We start from the raw sequence: 14,554 nt of genomic DNA, 5'->3' as shown, positions 1-14,554 counted from the left end.
TCATAAACTGCTTGATTTCCTGATTCCAACTCAGCTTTTAACAACAATGTACAATTTCTCTACAGGGTTAAAGTTAAAGGAAACTGGTTCTGATGTGTGCTTGGGATTGTTGTCCTGTTGGAACCTCAAGAATCTCCTCCTCCCTCCTCCTCCTAAAGCTTCCAGTCTGTTCGGCCTGTTCTTGTTCACCGTCCCCTCTGTTTGCTCACTGGACGACACACCTCCCACTAACGTCTCCAGATGTCCTCATTAGTCATTTTTCTGGAGGCTCTCATGAGGTTTGTCCGGCTTCCAAAGTATGAACAGCTCAGAAGATCCAGTCATGGTTGTTCCCTGGAACGGCGCCTCAGATTTGTGGGATTATGACGATTAGAAACAAGACACAACTCATCTGCTGAGGAAAATTCAAATGAATGAAGACCTTAGAACGTGTTGCGTGACACCATTTCACAAAATATGTCCACAGACATCTTCAGAATGCATATTTCCTGTTTGCTGAAATGTCTGAGAGAAAAGGCAATATCACCCTTTAATGATGCGTCCATTATGCCGTTGCTGTGACCCTCTCAGTAGGGTGACACGTGAGCAGCCACAATCTTTCGCAACAGCTTCCTCTACATGCCGTGCCGGACGTGTTGTGTCTCTCGCAGCCTCCTGCCCGGTCCGTCCTCTTGGCCCTCACCTCCAGCATCTGGCAGGAATGCAGATGATAGTCGTTGAGCATGTAGGGTGTGACTCCGGGGTTGGCTGTCTGTGTGATACTGACATCATTCTGCTCTTCGGATGAGGGATCCTGAAAAACCGACTTCGAAACCGACTTGGAAATTTGCCTCGGATTGTCTCTAAGAAGACGTACGGTTGGGCTGCCGCAGTATTATGTTTTGTGATGCAACGTCTGATTTAGGAGCAGACTAAAACCACTTGAGTCTATATCTGCAAGTCCTGAAAACAAAAAACTGAGTGTCAGTCTGAATGCTATCATTGTACATAACAATTATAGCCAATTATAGCTTTTCTAGCAGCAACCAACTATTTGTGCACACGTTGTGGCCGTGGACGTGCTCCAATGGGGTAATGTCTGTAATGTCAGGGTATATCTGGGTGTGCCCATCTTGTGGAAAGCCTAATAAGACTAACTTAATGAAACAAAGGGTGTGACCCACCATTCAGTCTTTCTACTTATAATGCAAAAGATCACTTCTGTTTTCATATTTGTCAAAGATCAACGGAATAAATAAATAAACAAATAAAAATAAGCTGTTAGTCCAATGGTGAAATAAATTTTTTGGGGGGGAAAAAAGTTATCAACATCAATCAGTTAAAATGAACTCCTAGGTAGTTTGAAATCATATGTGAATGCTAAGTAGGGACTGCTTCTTTTGGAGCGGTCCCTACTGGAGACCACTAAAAAAGTAAGAGACTATACCGCAGGGTGCTCTGGGTAAATACAACCAAAACAAAGGGTCGTCCCTCTATCGCTAGCATTAGAAATGACTCTTGGGCAAAAGAGAAATCCTACAACTAAATCCATCCCTCTAGTGGAACTCAATGGGATGACGCTGTTCATAACAACTAAACCAAAGTTTTCAACTTGCACGACTTTGATTCTTGGTCTTCTTCAGAGCACTTTTTTTTTCATTTTGCAGCCTGGTTTAAGCCAGTCACATTTTCTAACTTTAAAAGCAGCTTTAGCTTTGACCTTATGTCATTCCTGACCGTAAAACCTGAAACCTCTCAGGAAGGCAGAGGGAAGGGGGGTGTTGTTAGGCCTCTGCCCTTTCAGACACGTCATACCGCAACACACTTTGAGGTTTGATGAAGTGTTCTGCGGGGATGCTTGGTTAATAACGAGCTGGAGACTGGATGCTGGATGGCAGCCATGATCGGGGTGATGTCACCGTCTGCGCTGACGTGACTGGTCTCACCTTATTGACTGAGCAAAACAGATGGATCGCATCTGGAGGGAATCCAAAGAGCACTTCTGGGTTTGGGGTTTAGCTCTGTCCACTCCGTTGCAGAGACGATGATGAGGACTGATGGAGGTTCGATGTTTTAGTGGAGTCGGCTCTGGCAGGAATTGGGAACAAAACTATTTGTGTGCGTTTTCTTCTATTTCTGTAATTGGTTGTTGTTTACATTCTTTTATATTTTTTTCACACACTTAAAAGTTTGTTGTGCACCAACAAACTTTGTACCGAGTGGTCTTCTGGTAGAGCAAATGACAAGGTAGGATGAGTCTGGCTGAGCTCCTGCAAAAACAACTAGAAATAACTGTTATTTTAGTCACATTTTTAATAGTTTTCCATCCCTTTTCGGTGTGGTTTTCCCGCTACTATAACCCGACTCGAATTTTGGCTTTTGTCTCATCCAAAATGCCTCCAAAAGTTAAATTTCCTACATCCCTGCCTCGTGGTGACTCTCCCTCCTACCCGGATGATCTCGGTGACAGCACTGATTCCTCAGCCGTTGGGACCGAGCCGCTATTGGCACTCCCGGGTTGAAACGGCACTTGTTTTCAAAACCGAAACCCCATGCAGCTCTCACTGAAAACTTGTCGAGTATAAAGGCTGTGATCCTGGCAGTGGAGTCGGAATTAGCTTGCAACATTTCAACCATTCAGCTGAATGCGGGAGACAAGTTGGAGACATCATGCTCTATCACTATTCTACATTTCTTTTTGTTTTAGCAAACACATGAAATGTAGCCTGAAAAAAGAATCGGCGTCATGCTGCGGGATGCCTTTCTTTAACGGACAAAGAAGCTGGAAACAGTCGGAAGACCGATCCTGGAAGAAACCCTTGTAGAAGCTTCAAAACTCTTGAGATCTTCTGTCAGAAGAATAGACCCAAACAAACAGCCAGAATAAAGCACATTGTTAAAATGGTCCAGTCAAAGTCTGGATGTGATTTCAGTTAGAAATCTGAGGCCAAACTCAAAGACTGATAACAGCAGGCTGTCCTATGTGGGAATGTGGTGGACCAGCGGGTTATGACTCTGGGTTCAGGTCAGACTGCAGCTACAATGGAAAGCTGAAAATCATTCAACATTTTTCCCTCCATCATTATGCAATATTAATTATTTTTTTGATCTGTCACATAACATCCTGCTAAAACAAATTGAAGTGCTTAAACCTGATTGATTTTCTTGAGACACATCGGAAAGCAATCTCTTCTATTGAGGACAGAAGTTTGATGTAAATAGACAATGTTTATCTTTGTATCCCAGCACAGCGCCGGCTCTCCTCCAGTCTCATTACCTTACAGGAAAGTGTTGTCATCAATCATCTCCAGCACCTTGTGTCAGCTCTGTGAGAGGAGAATTTAAAACCCACCTGTGACTCCTATTTCCTGGTTTCTGGGTTCTCTTGTCAAAGCCTGGGATGGACTGAGATAGGGTGGTCTCCCTGATAGCTCTCTGCTGTTCTTCGATCAATCTCCCCAAAGCCTTAAATTTTGGATTTCCGCATCACAACGTGACACTCGCCCCTCTAAGCCTCAGCAGGCCCTTCTTAACCTCAACAAACGTTTCCTATAAGGCTTTCTGCACCAGTAATATCTACCAACTCAACTAATTCAATGACAAATTATCTCTTGAATTTTGAAACCATTAATAGTTCCGGTTTTGTCATAAAGTAAAATTAATCCTTCCTAATAAACAGCTCAAATCAGCGAGCTGAGACATTTCAGGGATTGAATCGAATCTATTCAGTGGTTCAATGGCCTGAATTCCTGACCAAAGCAATGCTGGATTCCAGATTTACTAGATGTTTGTAATTTGCTCCAGTCATTGGAAACTTAGGACTTGACTTGGAAGTTTAGAAAAATGACTTATTTACATGTTTACTGAATGGATTTGGAGAATCCCACGTCGAGACCATTCTTTGCAAGCTCTTGGGACTTCGAATAATTCAAATCCTTTCTTCCTCTGCATGAGTACAGCCTTCCATTATCTCCTGCTAATCTGGGCCCGAGTCACAGAGGCAGCAGCCTGAGCTGCGATGCCCAGGCTTGTCTGTCCCAGCCACCTGGGCCTGATCCTCAGGGGAAACCCGGGGCGTTCCCATTTCAGCCGACAATTTAATCCCTAAAGCATATCCCGGGTCTTCCTCTAGGTATCCTGCCAGTGGGATGTACCTGGAACCCCTCACAAGGAGGAATCCCAACCTGAGCAACCACATCTGACTCTTCTTGATAAAGGAACAACAGCTCTACTCTGACCAAATGTCTCACTCTGACAATAAGGGCGATCCCAGATACCCTGGGTGGAAACTCTTTTTATCCTCTGAAATACTTAAACTCCTCCAGTTGGAGCAAGACTCTAATGGTGAGTTCACAGCAAACGCATTTTTGCGCATCCGCTTTAAGTTGAAAGTCTATGTGGAAGGATATTGAGGGTCCATCGCGGCACATTTTCAGAGTCTAACGCGGCGCGATTTGAGGCAATTGGAGCATTTGACACATCAAGCACGTCCAACATGTCCGACAAATAAGTCGGCAATGGCGAAACATTTACATCAGTTTGAAATGGTCTTCAAACAATATTATCGTTTATCGCAATGATTTTGGAGAGACAATTAATTGCTCAGCAAAATGTATTATTGTGACAGGCCTCGCGACACATGGGTTAGTAGAGGCAGCTCTTTTGTCCCTCCACATTTTACTCACTGTCTGGCCTCTGACTTGGCTGGGAGCACCGGGCCCATTGTTCAGGAGCAGCAGCTGCCAGCCATCAGCACATAAACATGAGTTTCATGCCGTCGCTTCCTTCCAGCCTGACAGGACGGCTTTCCTTTGACCCCGTTTTGCCGAGCCATAATTCAAGCCGGTGTCCGCCACAGCGAATATGAGAGCACCACGTAAGTCAGAGCTGCGGCAGGCGGGTAGAGGTATCCTCCACAGTTTGCGTCTCTTTCCTTAGATTTTCTCTTTTGCAGCTTGAGTGTCCCTATCATTTGTCTCCGTCTCTGGCAGAGGCCTTTCATGGTTCACAGCAAGCAGAGATACGTCCTGTTAAGTCTGCATTAGATGCATTTTTTTTCCTCGCTTGCTTGACCCCCTGTCTCTCCACCCCTGGCACTACTTCCCTTTGCAAATAAAAGATTAGCTCATGCATCACTCCCCCAGATTCCTTGTCCACATGATCATTCATCAAGCTCTGTTTAGTTTTGAACACTCAATTGTTCTTAAAACTGCTGCTGTTTGGTTGAAATACAACCCAGTCCACTTAGTTCAGCCTCATACGTAAGCTGTCAGGTTTGACCCTTTTAAAGGGAAAATGGACCTGCTCAGAAATACGGCCACAAAGCCAATTTTAAGTCGGCTTGATGCAGAATTTGAATGTTTTTATGAGGCAGACCACCTTTGTACTTCTCTGGTTTGTTTGAGGAAATTGATTAAATAAGAGGGAATAGGTGTGAATGTGTGAAAAATGTCAGTTGTGTAAGTCTTTGTTCATCACCTTATTTGCCTCTATGAAGGTTTATTACTGTGTATTGTTCCATGTGTAAATGATGTAATCTGAATGACATAATTCAGGGGTTTTGGAGGTACGACCACAAACGTCCGTGTTGCATTTTAGTCTAAATTTTCTAAAAGCAAAACTTACTAGAGGCTGCAGAAGCTCTTGAGACCGAAATCCAAGTGGAAATCCCAAAATTCCCACGAACTCACTCCATCCCATTGGAATTCTGTCCTTTAGAACAGATTGTGGATGGCCAAGCTTAAACCTTAAAGTCATGTTGATTTGACATGAAAAAAAATCAGGACATGCAAAGCCAAACCTCACTGGAAAACATTCACACATTTAATTCAAAGTCCTTAAATTCTCCCTGGCCGCGCGTTTCGTTGTGTTGCTCCTTCAGCGCGTCTAAAAATGGTTGGGAAAGTACGAGCAGAAGGAGAAGCTTTGCGGTCGCTGAGGTCTTATCGCCGCATTCTGTCGGAGAGACGTAATCACATTACGGCATGCAATGACGAATCCCTGGCTCTAATTAGCTCTCTGCTTTACACATGCTGCTAAATAACGCTTTGACAGTGTTTAACTGAACACAGGGGTTGTGTTTTTTATTTATTTATTGACTTTTTCAGCTGGTTTCACATGTACTTGGTCTGTTGCCGGACATGTTTATTATCTCTTTCAGAAAAAATAAGATAATAATAATAAAAATTTTTAAAAAAACACTGAAACTGTGGTTTTTTGATTTTACAAGTTCCGCTTGGTTGCAGAGTAAAACGTCAAGCTGAAAAAAAAAGAGATTTATCTGATTAATTAGCAACTTTAGAGTGCGAACATGATAAATCGCATAACTGAAAATATTTGGGGTGAAGCGAAATGAAGGAGGACGGTTTGTCTAATGTTCAGATGAATGAGGCTGAGGTCACAGAGGTTCTGGGAGCGTTGGCTGATGGGTCAGGTCAGCGGGTCGGCGGCACGCAACGGCACGTTCACGTGGAGCAAAAAAAGATTCACATCATCACCACGATCACCTCATTTTGTTCCATTCATGCCGCCGTTTGCAGCAACGGTTTGGTCAATCTGAAATGACTCATTTTTACCAGTTTTGGAAGATTTTTTTTTTCTTTCTCAGCTTGCTGATGTTCACTAGCATTCCTTCATCCTTTCATTTGCTGTTTCTGTTTCTATTCCTGGAATTTCTGGTTTCTGTTCTCCCTTCATGGCTCGCGGCTCTTCTTCCATTTCCATCCACACGTTGTCACCGAGCATGCCTGCACCGGTGTCGCTGTTTTTACGGGATCTGCTTAGAAATTCATCGATGAACTATTTTCCGCCGAATTGTAGTCACAACTGTCAGGTTTCCTTTCGTGGAAAAAACCCCCGATCAAATCAATACAACTGGAAATCGACAGTTCATATCAGATTTTACATGATAAAATTATTATTTTTTGTTTGTGCATTTTTTACCAAAACTGTAAAACAGTCTTATACTTTGCCCTTATGTCATTTTGGCTCTGAATGAAAAAAAAGAGAAGAATTTAATTAGTTAAATATAAAATAGACAAATGCTCCAACATCCATTTACTTATTCAGGAAGACAAACATAACAAAAATAATTATTATTTTAAAAAGTTATGTTAATTTGAGCTAAGAAAGCTAAAAAAAATACACTACTGTTGTAATATATGATTTCTTTTTTGAAAATATATATTTTAAGGATTGTCTTGTTTTTGTTGTTTTTGCTTAGTGATGCCAAACCAGAAAAAAAAATTCTTCTGAGTTTAGAGAGTAAATCTAGCAAAAATATATTCCTTTTCAAATAAGAATAGATGTAACAGTAAAATAGCAACAACTTTTAGCTGTCATGTAGTAGAAACAGTGAGAAGAGGAGAGTCTTTGTCTTTTTATACATCACAGCGTAGGAAACCTGCAGGATGTGAGAAATTCATGCAGAATTGTGTGTGTGTGTGTGTGTGTGTGTGTTTGTGTGTGTGTGTATGCGTGCGTGTGTGTGTGTATGCGTGCGTGTGTGTGTGTTTTATGGCTGTTGTTGAATGTGCTGTAGCTGTGCGACCACTGACTTCAACATCAGTTGAAATGGATCTTCACAGCGTCAGACAGCAAATATGTAAGAAGCGTCACTCGTAGCCTGAGGAACCGACTTTCCCTCCAGTAAAAGGAAATGTCCGTTTGACGGAATCTGGAGCAGGCATCTTTCCCTCTAGATTTTTTGAAGGTCGAGTCGTAGGCTGGTTTCAGGGTGGAGGCCAAATCAGACTATCCTACCCGGTCCTGTTTGGACGTCGTTTATCACCTTTCTGATCTGTGCGGCGCGCACCACCTGCCTCGGTGAGACAAACCTGCACAGGCATGAACACCAATCATGGGTATAGAAGAAAAACCTAGCTCGTAAAAAAAGACTCCAAATTGGAAGGTAGGCCTGGATAATAAGTGTCTCTGTGACAACGATGAAGATGAGAGCATAGTCAAGAAATTCTCTCAATCTGCTCTGCAGGCACGTCGTAAGGCAACCAGATGGCATGAACCTATACTGCCCGGCCTGTAAACGGTACAGACGGAGCAGAGGGTTGTGTTTCCATGCATGCAGCTACTGTGGTCTGTATGCATTAAAGGAGCCCTCAGTAATGTTAATAATCAATTAATGCGGTAATAAATGACGTCAGCGCACTTGTTATCTTTATTTGTGCCTCGTAAAAGCCAGCTGCACCGTGTGAAACTTCGTAAAGTTTCGGTTTTGAGAATTCCACCGGCCAAGCCTTTCTCGTTCCGACTGTCTCGATGTGTAAAGGTCAAGAAGATCAAGCATTTAACGAAAGCCTAATGCCAAGCACAGGTTTTTTTCCGCGTCTTAAATTATTTGCCAACTTAATGTGCCTTGAAAAAGTATTTATAGTGCTGGAAATGCGGTATTTTTAATCATACTCCGGTAGATGAATGAACGGCTTTGGAAAACCAGGAGTTTTTGTTTCCATGCCAGATAGTCCTTGGCAGACTCAACTTGATTGGGGACAGAAATGGTAACATTTGTTCCACTTCCAGCTGCTGCAGCTCAAACCCGTTCCCGAACAACATAAAAACCTCCCGAGAAGACACTGAACACAACTTCCTCCTTCATAAAGTGTAAAGTAAAATGGTGGCGTTAGATTGTAGCAATTGGAGGAAGAGAACTAAAAAGCAGGGCATTGTGGGTAAACACAACCAAAACAAACTTTTAAGTCTAGACCTCGAGGGTTTTTTGTTTTTTTGTTTTTTTTTTTACCGAAAACAAGAGAAATCCTCCAACCGCTAAAATCCGACATGGTGAAGAAGGAAGTTGCGATCAATGTCTTCTTCAGAGGTTTGGAGTGAATTTCTTCATCGGTTCTTGATGCAGCGCCCCCTGCAAGTTTTTCAAAGGCTTGCTTGGTTTAACTAAAATAGAACGAATGTTGCCATTTTGGTCTCCAATCAAACCGAATCGACTGGACTGTCAGGTTGGAAACATCAGAATTTTGCCATAAAATCCTTGAAGCTGCAAATTTGATCTTTGGTTACAACATCAGACGTGACCGTCTTAAAGCATAAGGACGCCACATGCATTTCCCTAACATATTGAACATGACAGGAGTTTGTGGTTGTCATGTTTGCTTCCGGTCTTGGTCATCTGGAAGCGTTGTGCAAAGATAGCAGGGTTTTTGTTTTTTTCCCAGAGGGAGCACATGGTTGTAAAAATGCGCTCCCTGCCCTCTGCTGGAAAGAACAAAGGCGAGCCGAAGGCCTGCGTGTATATCTGCGAGCTGAAGTCATGTTTGAGCTAACATCTGCTGATGGTTAGGATGCCGCTCGGCTCTCACACCCCTGCTGCTCCTGCAGAACCCGGCTGGCGGTGAGCTCATTTTTAGCGATTCCTCTGAGGAGATCGGTCAGTTGGAGAAAGAAAAAAAAGTCATAATATATAAATGATCCAAAGCAAAGTGAACAGAAGTGATTCCTTCCAGCAGGTTAACAAAGTAAGCATTAAATCCTGCTCTCAGCATGACGCTTTGTTGCTCTGCTTACTTTGAAACAGACGTAAACAGAAGCAGAACATTTGTAGGCGGTGGACCTCAGGGACCCTCCCTGGTTCGCCTCTGCATCAGAATAAAATAATCTTTTCACAATAATCTGTGTGAAATTGTATGTTTTAGCTTGATGCAGTATTCAAATTTTACATATATGTATTTTATGTTGTTGGAAAATGATCATATTTAACAGAAATGAAGGCATCTAAAAGTAGACCCACAAAGGAAATATCATCAGCATACAATCGAACTTATTGTTGATATTGGTGTAGATTTTGTTCTGTTTTATGGAGAAAAACGTCTTTATTACGTCCGGTCTACAGACCGCCTATAAAAAAGTTCAGAACCGCTGATTCTAATAGTTCCAACACAAAACATACCTTAATATGCATTAATACAAACAATCGAAACACCACAGTACTATAGCAGAAGTCTTCCACGTCTTCATTCTTGGACAATAAGACATAAAGAAACCGTCCCCAGAGATGCACAAGCAAACTAGCTGGCTTGTGTTTCTGCACAAAACCAGAAATGGGACCAAACTGGATGAGAAATGTCAATAAAAACCCGACGGTGACCTTTAAACTAACCGGAATGTTCATCTCCAGGGCAACGAAGATCACTGTGGTCTCATGGGAAGTTGGATTATGAAGCAGCGCGATCAACTCTGCAGCGGCATTATCCCCGTTAGTTTGGAGAGTTGTGTCAGAGCGTTTTGTAAAACCACAGGAGCAACAGTTTCATCCTCAAGCGTCCGTGGCCCCCGAGCCGCTGCTGCCTGAGCCTCACCGGCGCTGACATGCCGGGTTTAGCTTTCCAGCAAGTCTGGTAATTCACTCTGCTTCTGAAATATTCACCGTGCCACTATAAAACAGAGCTGCGAATGTAAAACCTAGTTGTGTATTTAAGCTTCAAACCTAAATTATCTGTCAAAAAGTCTTCCACCCTGACAGACTGGCTGGGCTCCAGGAACAACTCTTGGTCTGCTTCAGGATTATTCAATAAAAGGTGAAGGGCCTGCTCTTGGTCATGGGAATGAGCGGTAATGACTTTTAAAGAGGGATTTTCCCTCAGTTTTCCAAAAAGAATACACTGATTTGAGGGGAGAATCCAGCAGTTCATTAGAGAGCGATGGCTCTAGAGTCAGAGGGATTTCAGCAACTCTAAGTGGATGAATGATGGCGTGTTAAAGGGGACATGTCACACAAAATCCACCTTTTTAGCATTCATGTGAATGCATAGTTCTGCAGGTTCCTCTGGGTCAGACTTTGGCTTCAACATGGAAGGATGGACGGAGAAATTGCCCATCGTTGACGTCTTTCATAAACTTTGGGATCAAAAGCTTTTTGCTGGTAGATATTGCTGGAACACTCTGCAACCTGGAGAGTGACAGCAACCAAACAGGTTTAAAACAGAGGCAAACGAGGGTCTGCGGAGGTTCAGCAATGAGAAATTCAGACTAAAGCATTGCACCTCTACTTTATACAGACCAGAAGTGAATGATTTACATGGGAAAAGGGAGAATTTAAAAGCGTATGTTCAATTTAAAGATGGTTCCATCTCAAGCCTCCCCAGGAAAACAGACTGAAAGCTGAAACCGCTGAGGTAGTCATCGCTTGTTGCACGAGTCAGGATGATTTGCATACACTACTCTTCACATGCACCCGCCTTTGAAAACACTGCAGACCAGTTCCCCGCTGACCTCTCGCGCTCCTGCTCCAGCAGGTTGGTGAACTCGTCGCTCTTCCTCATGAACTCGCCGTGGTTCCTCTTCTCGTCCTCCAGCTTGTACAGAGCCTGCTTGTGGGCCTGCTCCACCATCAGCAGCTGCTCCAGCATCCGCCGGTGGGTCTCCCTCTGCTTCTCCACTAACTTATCGAGCTGTGTTGGGTTAACAAAGAACATCTGGGTCATCAGCCTCTCCAACCATAAGGCGGTCATTTGGCATCGGTCGAGATTTTTGACTGTAAACCGATGTTACCTCTGCCATGGGTTTCTCGTAGATGTCTTCCTGGAAGACGTCCGACTTTCCCTGGATGGCGTCTCTCTGCAGGGCCTGCAGGACTTTCTGCGGTGTGACAAACCCGTACTTGGCTTCCAGCAGCGCCAAGTCGATTTTCTCTGCCTTTAGAACTGTGATCACCTCATCCCTGGCCTGCGATGGAGCAGAGAGTGATTGTGGTCAGAGCAAACTATGCTTTACAGGATGAAACTTCACATCCACATCATGAGTGTCCACATCCAGCAACAAGAGAAGGAATCCCTAATATCAGCATGAAGCCTATATGAAGTTGCAAAACAGCCAATTGATGTTTTGCAGCATCGATTGGCATTTTGTGTTATGCCATGTCTGCAGCGGTGACCGTGCATTTTAAATTACCTGCAGCTCTCCTTCCAGCAAACTCAGGAGAAACACCAGGTCGTCCCGGGAGAGGTCCCTGCCCTTCTCCCGCCGGCCGGCCCTCGCAGCGCTGCCGCCGTTGGGTCTTCCACCGGTGGCGCTGTTTTTAGCCATCTTGTTGTTCCGTTCGATGGTCCCGTTGTTGTCCGGCGGCTCTCGGCGCCTGCTGCGGCGCTCTGCCCTGCCCGGCGGCTCGTCTCGCTCTGCGGATCGCTTGCACGCATCCATGTTCTGCTGCTGAGCCAGTTTGACCTTTGCCACGTCTTCTAGGCTGCTGCTGCGGGAACGCATCTTCTTCCACCTGTTGATGAACACAACATTAAATTCAAATATATTTAAGGTCTTCTCTAGCTCTAGGGTTGATAATTCTTTAGAAATTAAAAGCTATTCTTTTTATCTTTGATGTCTAATATGCCATTCTTATTACAATAGTCGAAAATGGTCTCAAAATATCAAAATTCATTCCAATAATTTCTGGGAAACATGAGTCTTAGTTGCAACTGTTGCGACTGTTGCAACTAAAAAAAAAAAGCTCACTATGGTCGGAGTTTGTTCAGAGAAAAAAAAAGAGCTCAAGATCTCAGATTGTGGGTGGGATTCAAAGTGTGGTCACTAAACATCTGCGTGGATGTTTTACGGGCTATAAATAAAAACTCATTTCTGTTTGGAGAGTACGGGAACAAGTCGCTGAGATAAATGGGGCCGAGGCAAGCAGATAAACACCGAGAGCTCTGCTCTCACAGGGAAAAGAAACTACGAGCTGCTCTGCCAAGTCATTTATTACCGACTCAAAGTTCACACTGAGCTGAGGTAAACACATCCAGCAGATAGAGTGAAACAAAGGCAGGCTGAGACTCATTCACTGCATGAAATAATCTCCCTGAAACCATTACATCATCATCACCGTCGTCTGTCGGGCAGTACAGAACAAGACTGGCATGCAAATAAAAATCAGAACAAAGTCACATCTGCAGTTTACTATCTTTGCTCTTTGCATTCTCTCCAACTTTTAGTTGTTTGAGGAAAGGAATCAAAAGCAATAATGGGAACAAAACAGGATAAAAAGGTTGCAGCAGCAGTTTTGACTCAGAGACGCGGACGCCGAGCGTCCAGCCTGTGCATGCGTGTGTGTGTGTGTGTGTGTGTGTGTGAGGCCCTCTGACAGTTTATGAGGAAGAAAGATGGTTGGCTGATTGCATCGTGCACACTCTCGGCGAGGCGCCACATGATTCAGGGCTGAGGTAATTCCCTCCTGTCCAAGACAGGCTCCGCTTTGGATTACTCAGAGATCTGGGCTACAGGCAAAACACAGAACTCCTCAGAGAGTGTGCGTGTATGCTCGTGTGCTTGTAAGTCTGAGAACGGCGTACAGTTTGTCTTGGAGTCACCGGAGTCAGCCGTGACATGTTAGACACCCATTGACGCAACAAAATAAGTAGATGTTTGCCCTGACACAGAGGTATCTTTGGTTGTTTTGAGCCTCCAACAAACCCTCCAACAAATCGGGAGGTGAAGGGGGTCACAGATGTGTGATGCAGGCATGTTTCAGTATCACATATCTGTAGAATCTCTGAGATGGATCAGAAATGCATCACGTAGCTCATAAAACGGTTCACTGAGGGGCCACAGAGATCGCTTCAGCTCGGCGCCGCGCCACTGTGGCAGGATCTCAAATCAATGACTTTGGAGCTCAGCTGCATATTTCTGCTGCGTCGCGGTTCTGATTTTTGCGATTGTTATTATTACTTTTAAGGGAAACTTGGAGGACATCTGATTGAAGTGGAAACCGCCGGCCAACTCCACTGATTTGTGTTCCTGGAACAATTTGAAGGCCTCTTGTTTCACTTTGTCAGGATCAACATACTCTGATTCCTCTCATAGACTTTCCCTTTGAAGACCTGAATACAGGAGATGTCCACATTACACTTACAGTATTAAATTACCAACATTAAGATAACATAAAGTCATTACAGATACTTTCATCCGGAACATTGTTTTCACTAGTGTGAACGAATCAGATCAGCTGTTAAATTCCGATCAGGCTGAGTTGAGCTGATCGAACCAGATTTCTGTTGCGTTTCATGAAATCTCACCATCTGTTAGCGATTTTGCGCCAACAGAGTCTAAATCTAAATAATTATGAAGCGAGAAAGCACCGACGGGGTTTAAACAAATCCTGTTTACAGATTCCTGCCAGAACGTCCTCTTCGTGATGAGAGAGAAAACAAGGCGCGTTTGTGTTTCCCTATGCTTTGAGAGTTATGAGCTTAGAGAGAGAGTGAATATTAATCATGAAATCATGGTTAATTAGCCACCATCTGCACTCAAAGACTTCCTGTTTCATGTGTGAATATTGTCAGCGGTCCTGCGCTAATCTGTCTCACTCACACATATTTTGTGGAAACTGTCATCCAAAAACATTCATCTATTTCATCATTATTATTATATTTTTTTAAATCTTCCAGACATGTGAAAAGCCATGTTTTCTGTCATCGTACCTGTGACTGTGTTAATCTTTAATTTAACCCGAGATGTAATGGTAACTCAAGTTAATCACTGCTGCGATCAAGCTGTAATAATTAGTTATCATGGTTTCCATCTGCTTAAGTGCAAAAACATGAGTTAATGTGTGACTTGT

At 43.6% G+C, this 14,554-nt stretch overlaps 1 protein-coding gene across 2 annotated transcripts in view; it reads right to left on the bottom strand.

Annotated features, from left to right (window-relative positions):
* filip1l (filamin A interacting protein 1-like) overlaps window positions 1–14,554 on the bottom strand; it is a 47,288-nt gene that overhangs the window by 20,507 nt on the left and 12,227 nt on the right. For both annotated transcript variants that reach the window (XM_055059169.1, XM_055059168.1), the window contains exons 2-4: window positions 11,896–12,217; window positions 11,497–11,670; window positions 11,218–11,396 (exon numbers count right to left, since the gene is read on the bottom strand). In XM_055059169.1, the coding sequence (XP_054915144.1) occupies window positions 11,218–11,396; window positions 11,497–11,670; window positions 11,896–12,207 (665 nt within the window). In that variant the 5' untranslated portion in view covers window positions 12,208–12,217. The remainder of the gene's footprint in view (window positions 1–11,217; window positions 11,397–11,496; window positions 11,671–11,895; window positions 12,218–14,554) is intronic.

The sequence above is a fragment of the Poeciliopsis prolifica genome, unplaced genomic scaffold, assembly GCF_027474105.1.
Source record: "Poeciliopsis prolifica strain line A6 unplaced genomic scaffold, Auburn_PproV2 SCAFFOLD053, whole genome shotgun sequence".
NCBI classification, from domain to species: Eukaryota; Metazoa; Chordata; class Actinopteri; order Cyprinodontiformes; family Poeciliidae; genus Poeciliopsis; species Poeciliopsis prolifica.
This window is presented reverse-complemented; position numbering and strand designations above follow the sequence as displayed.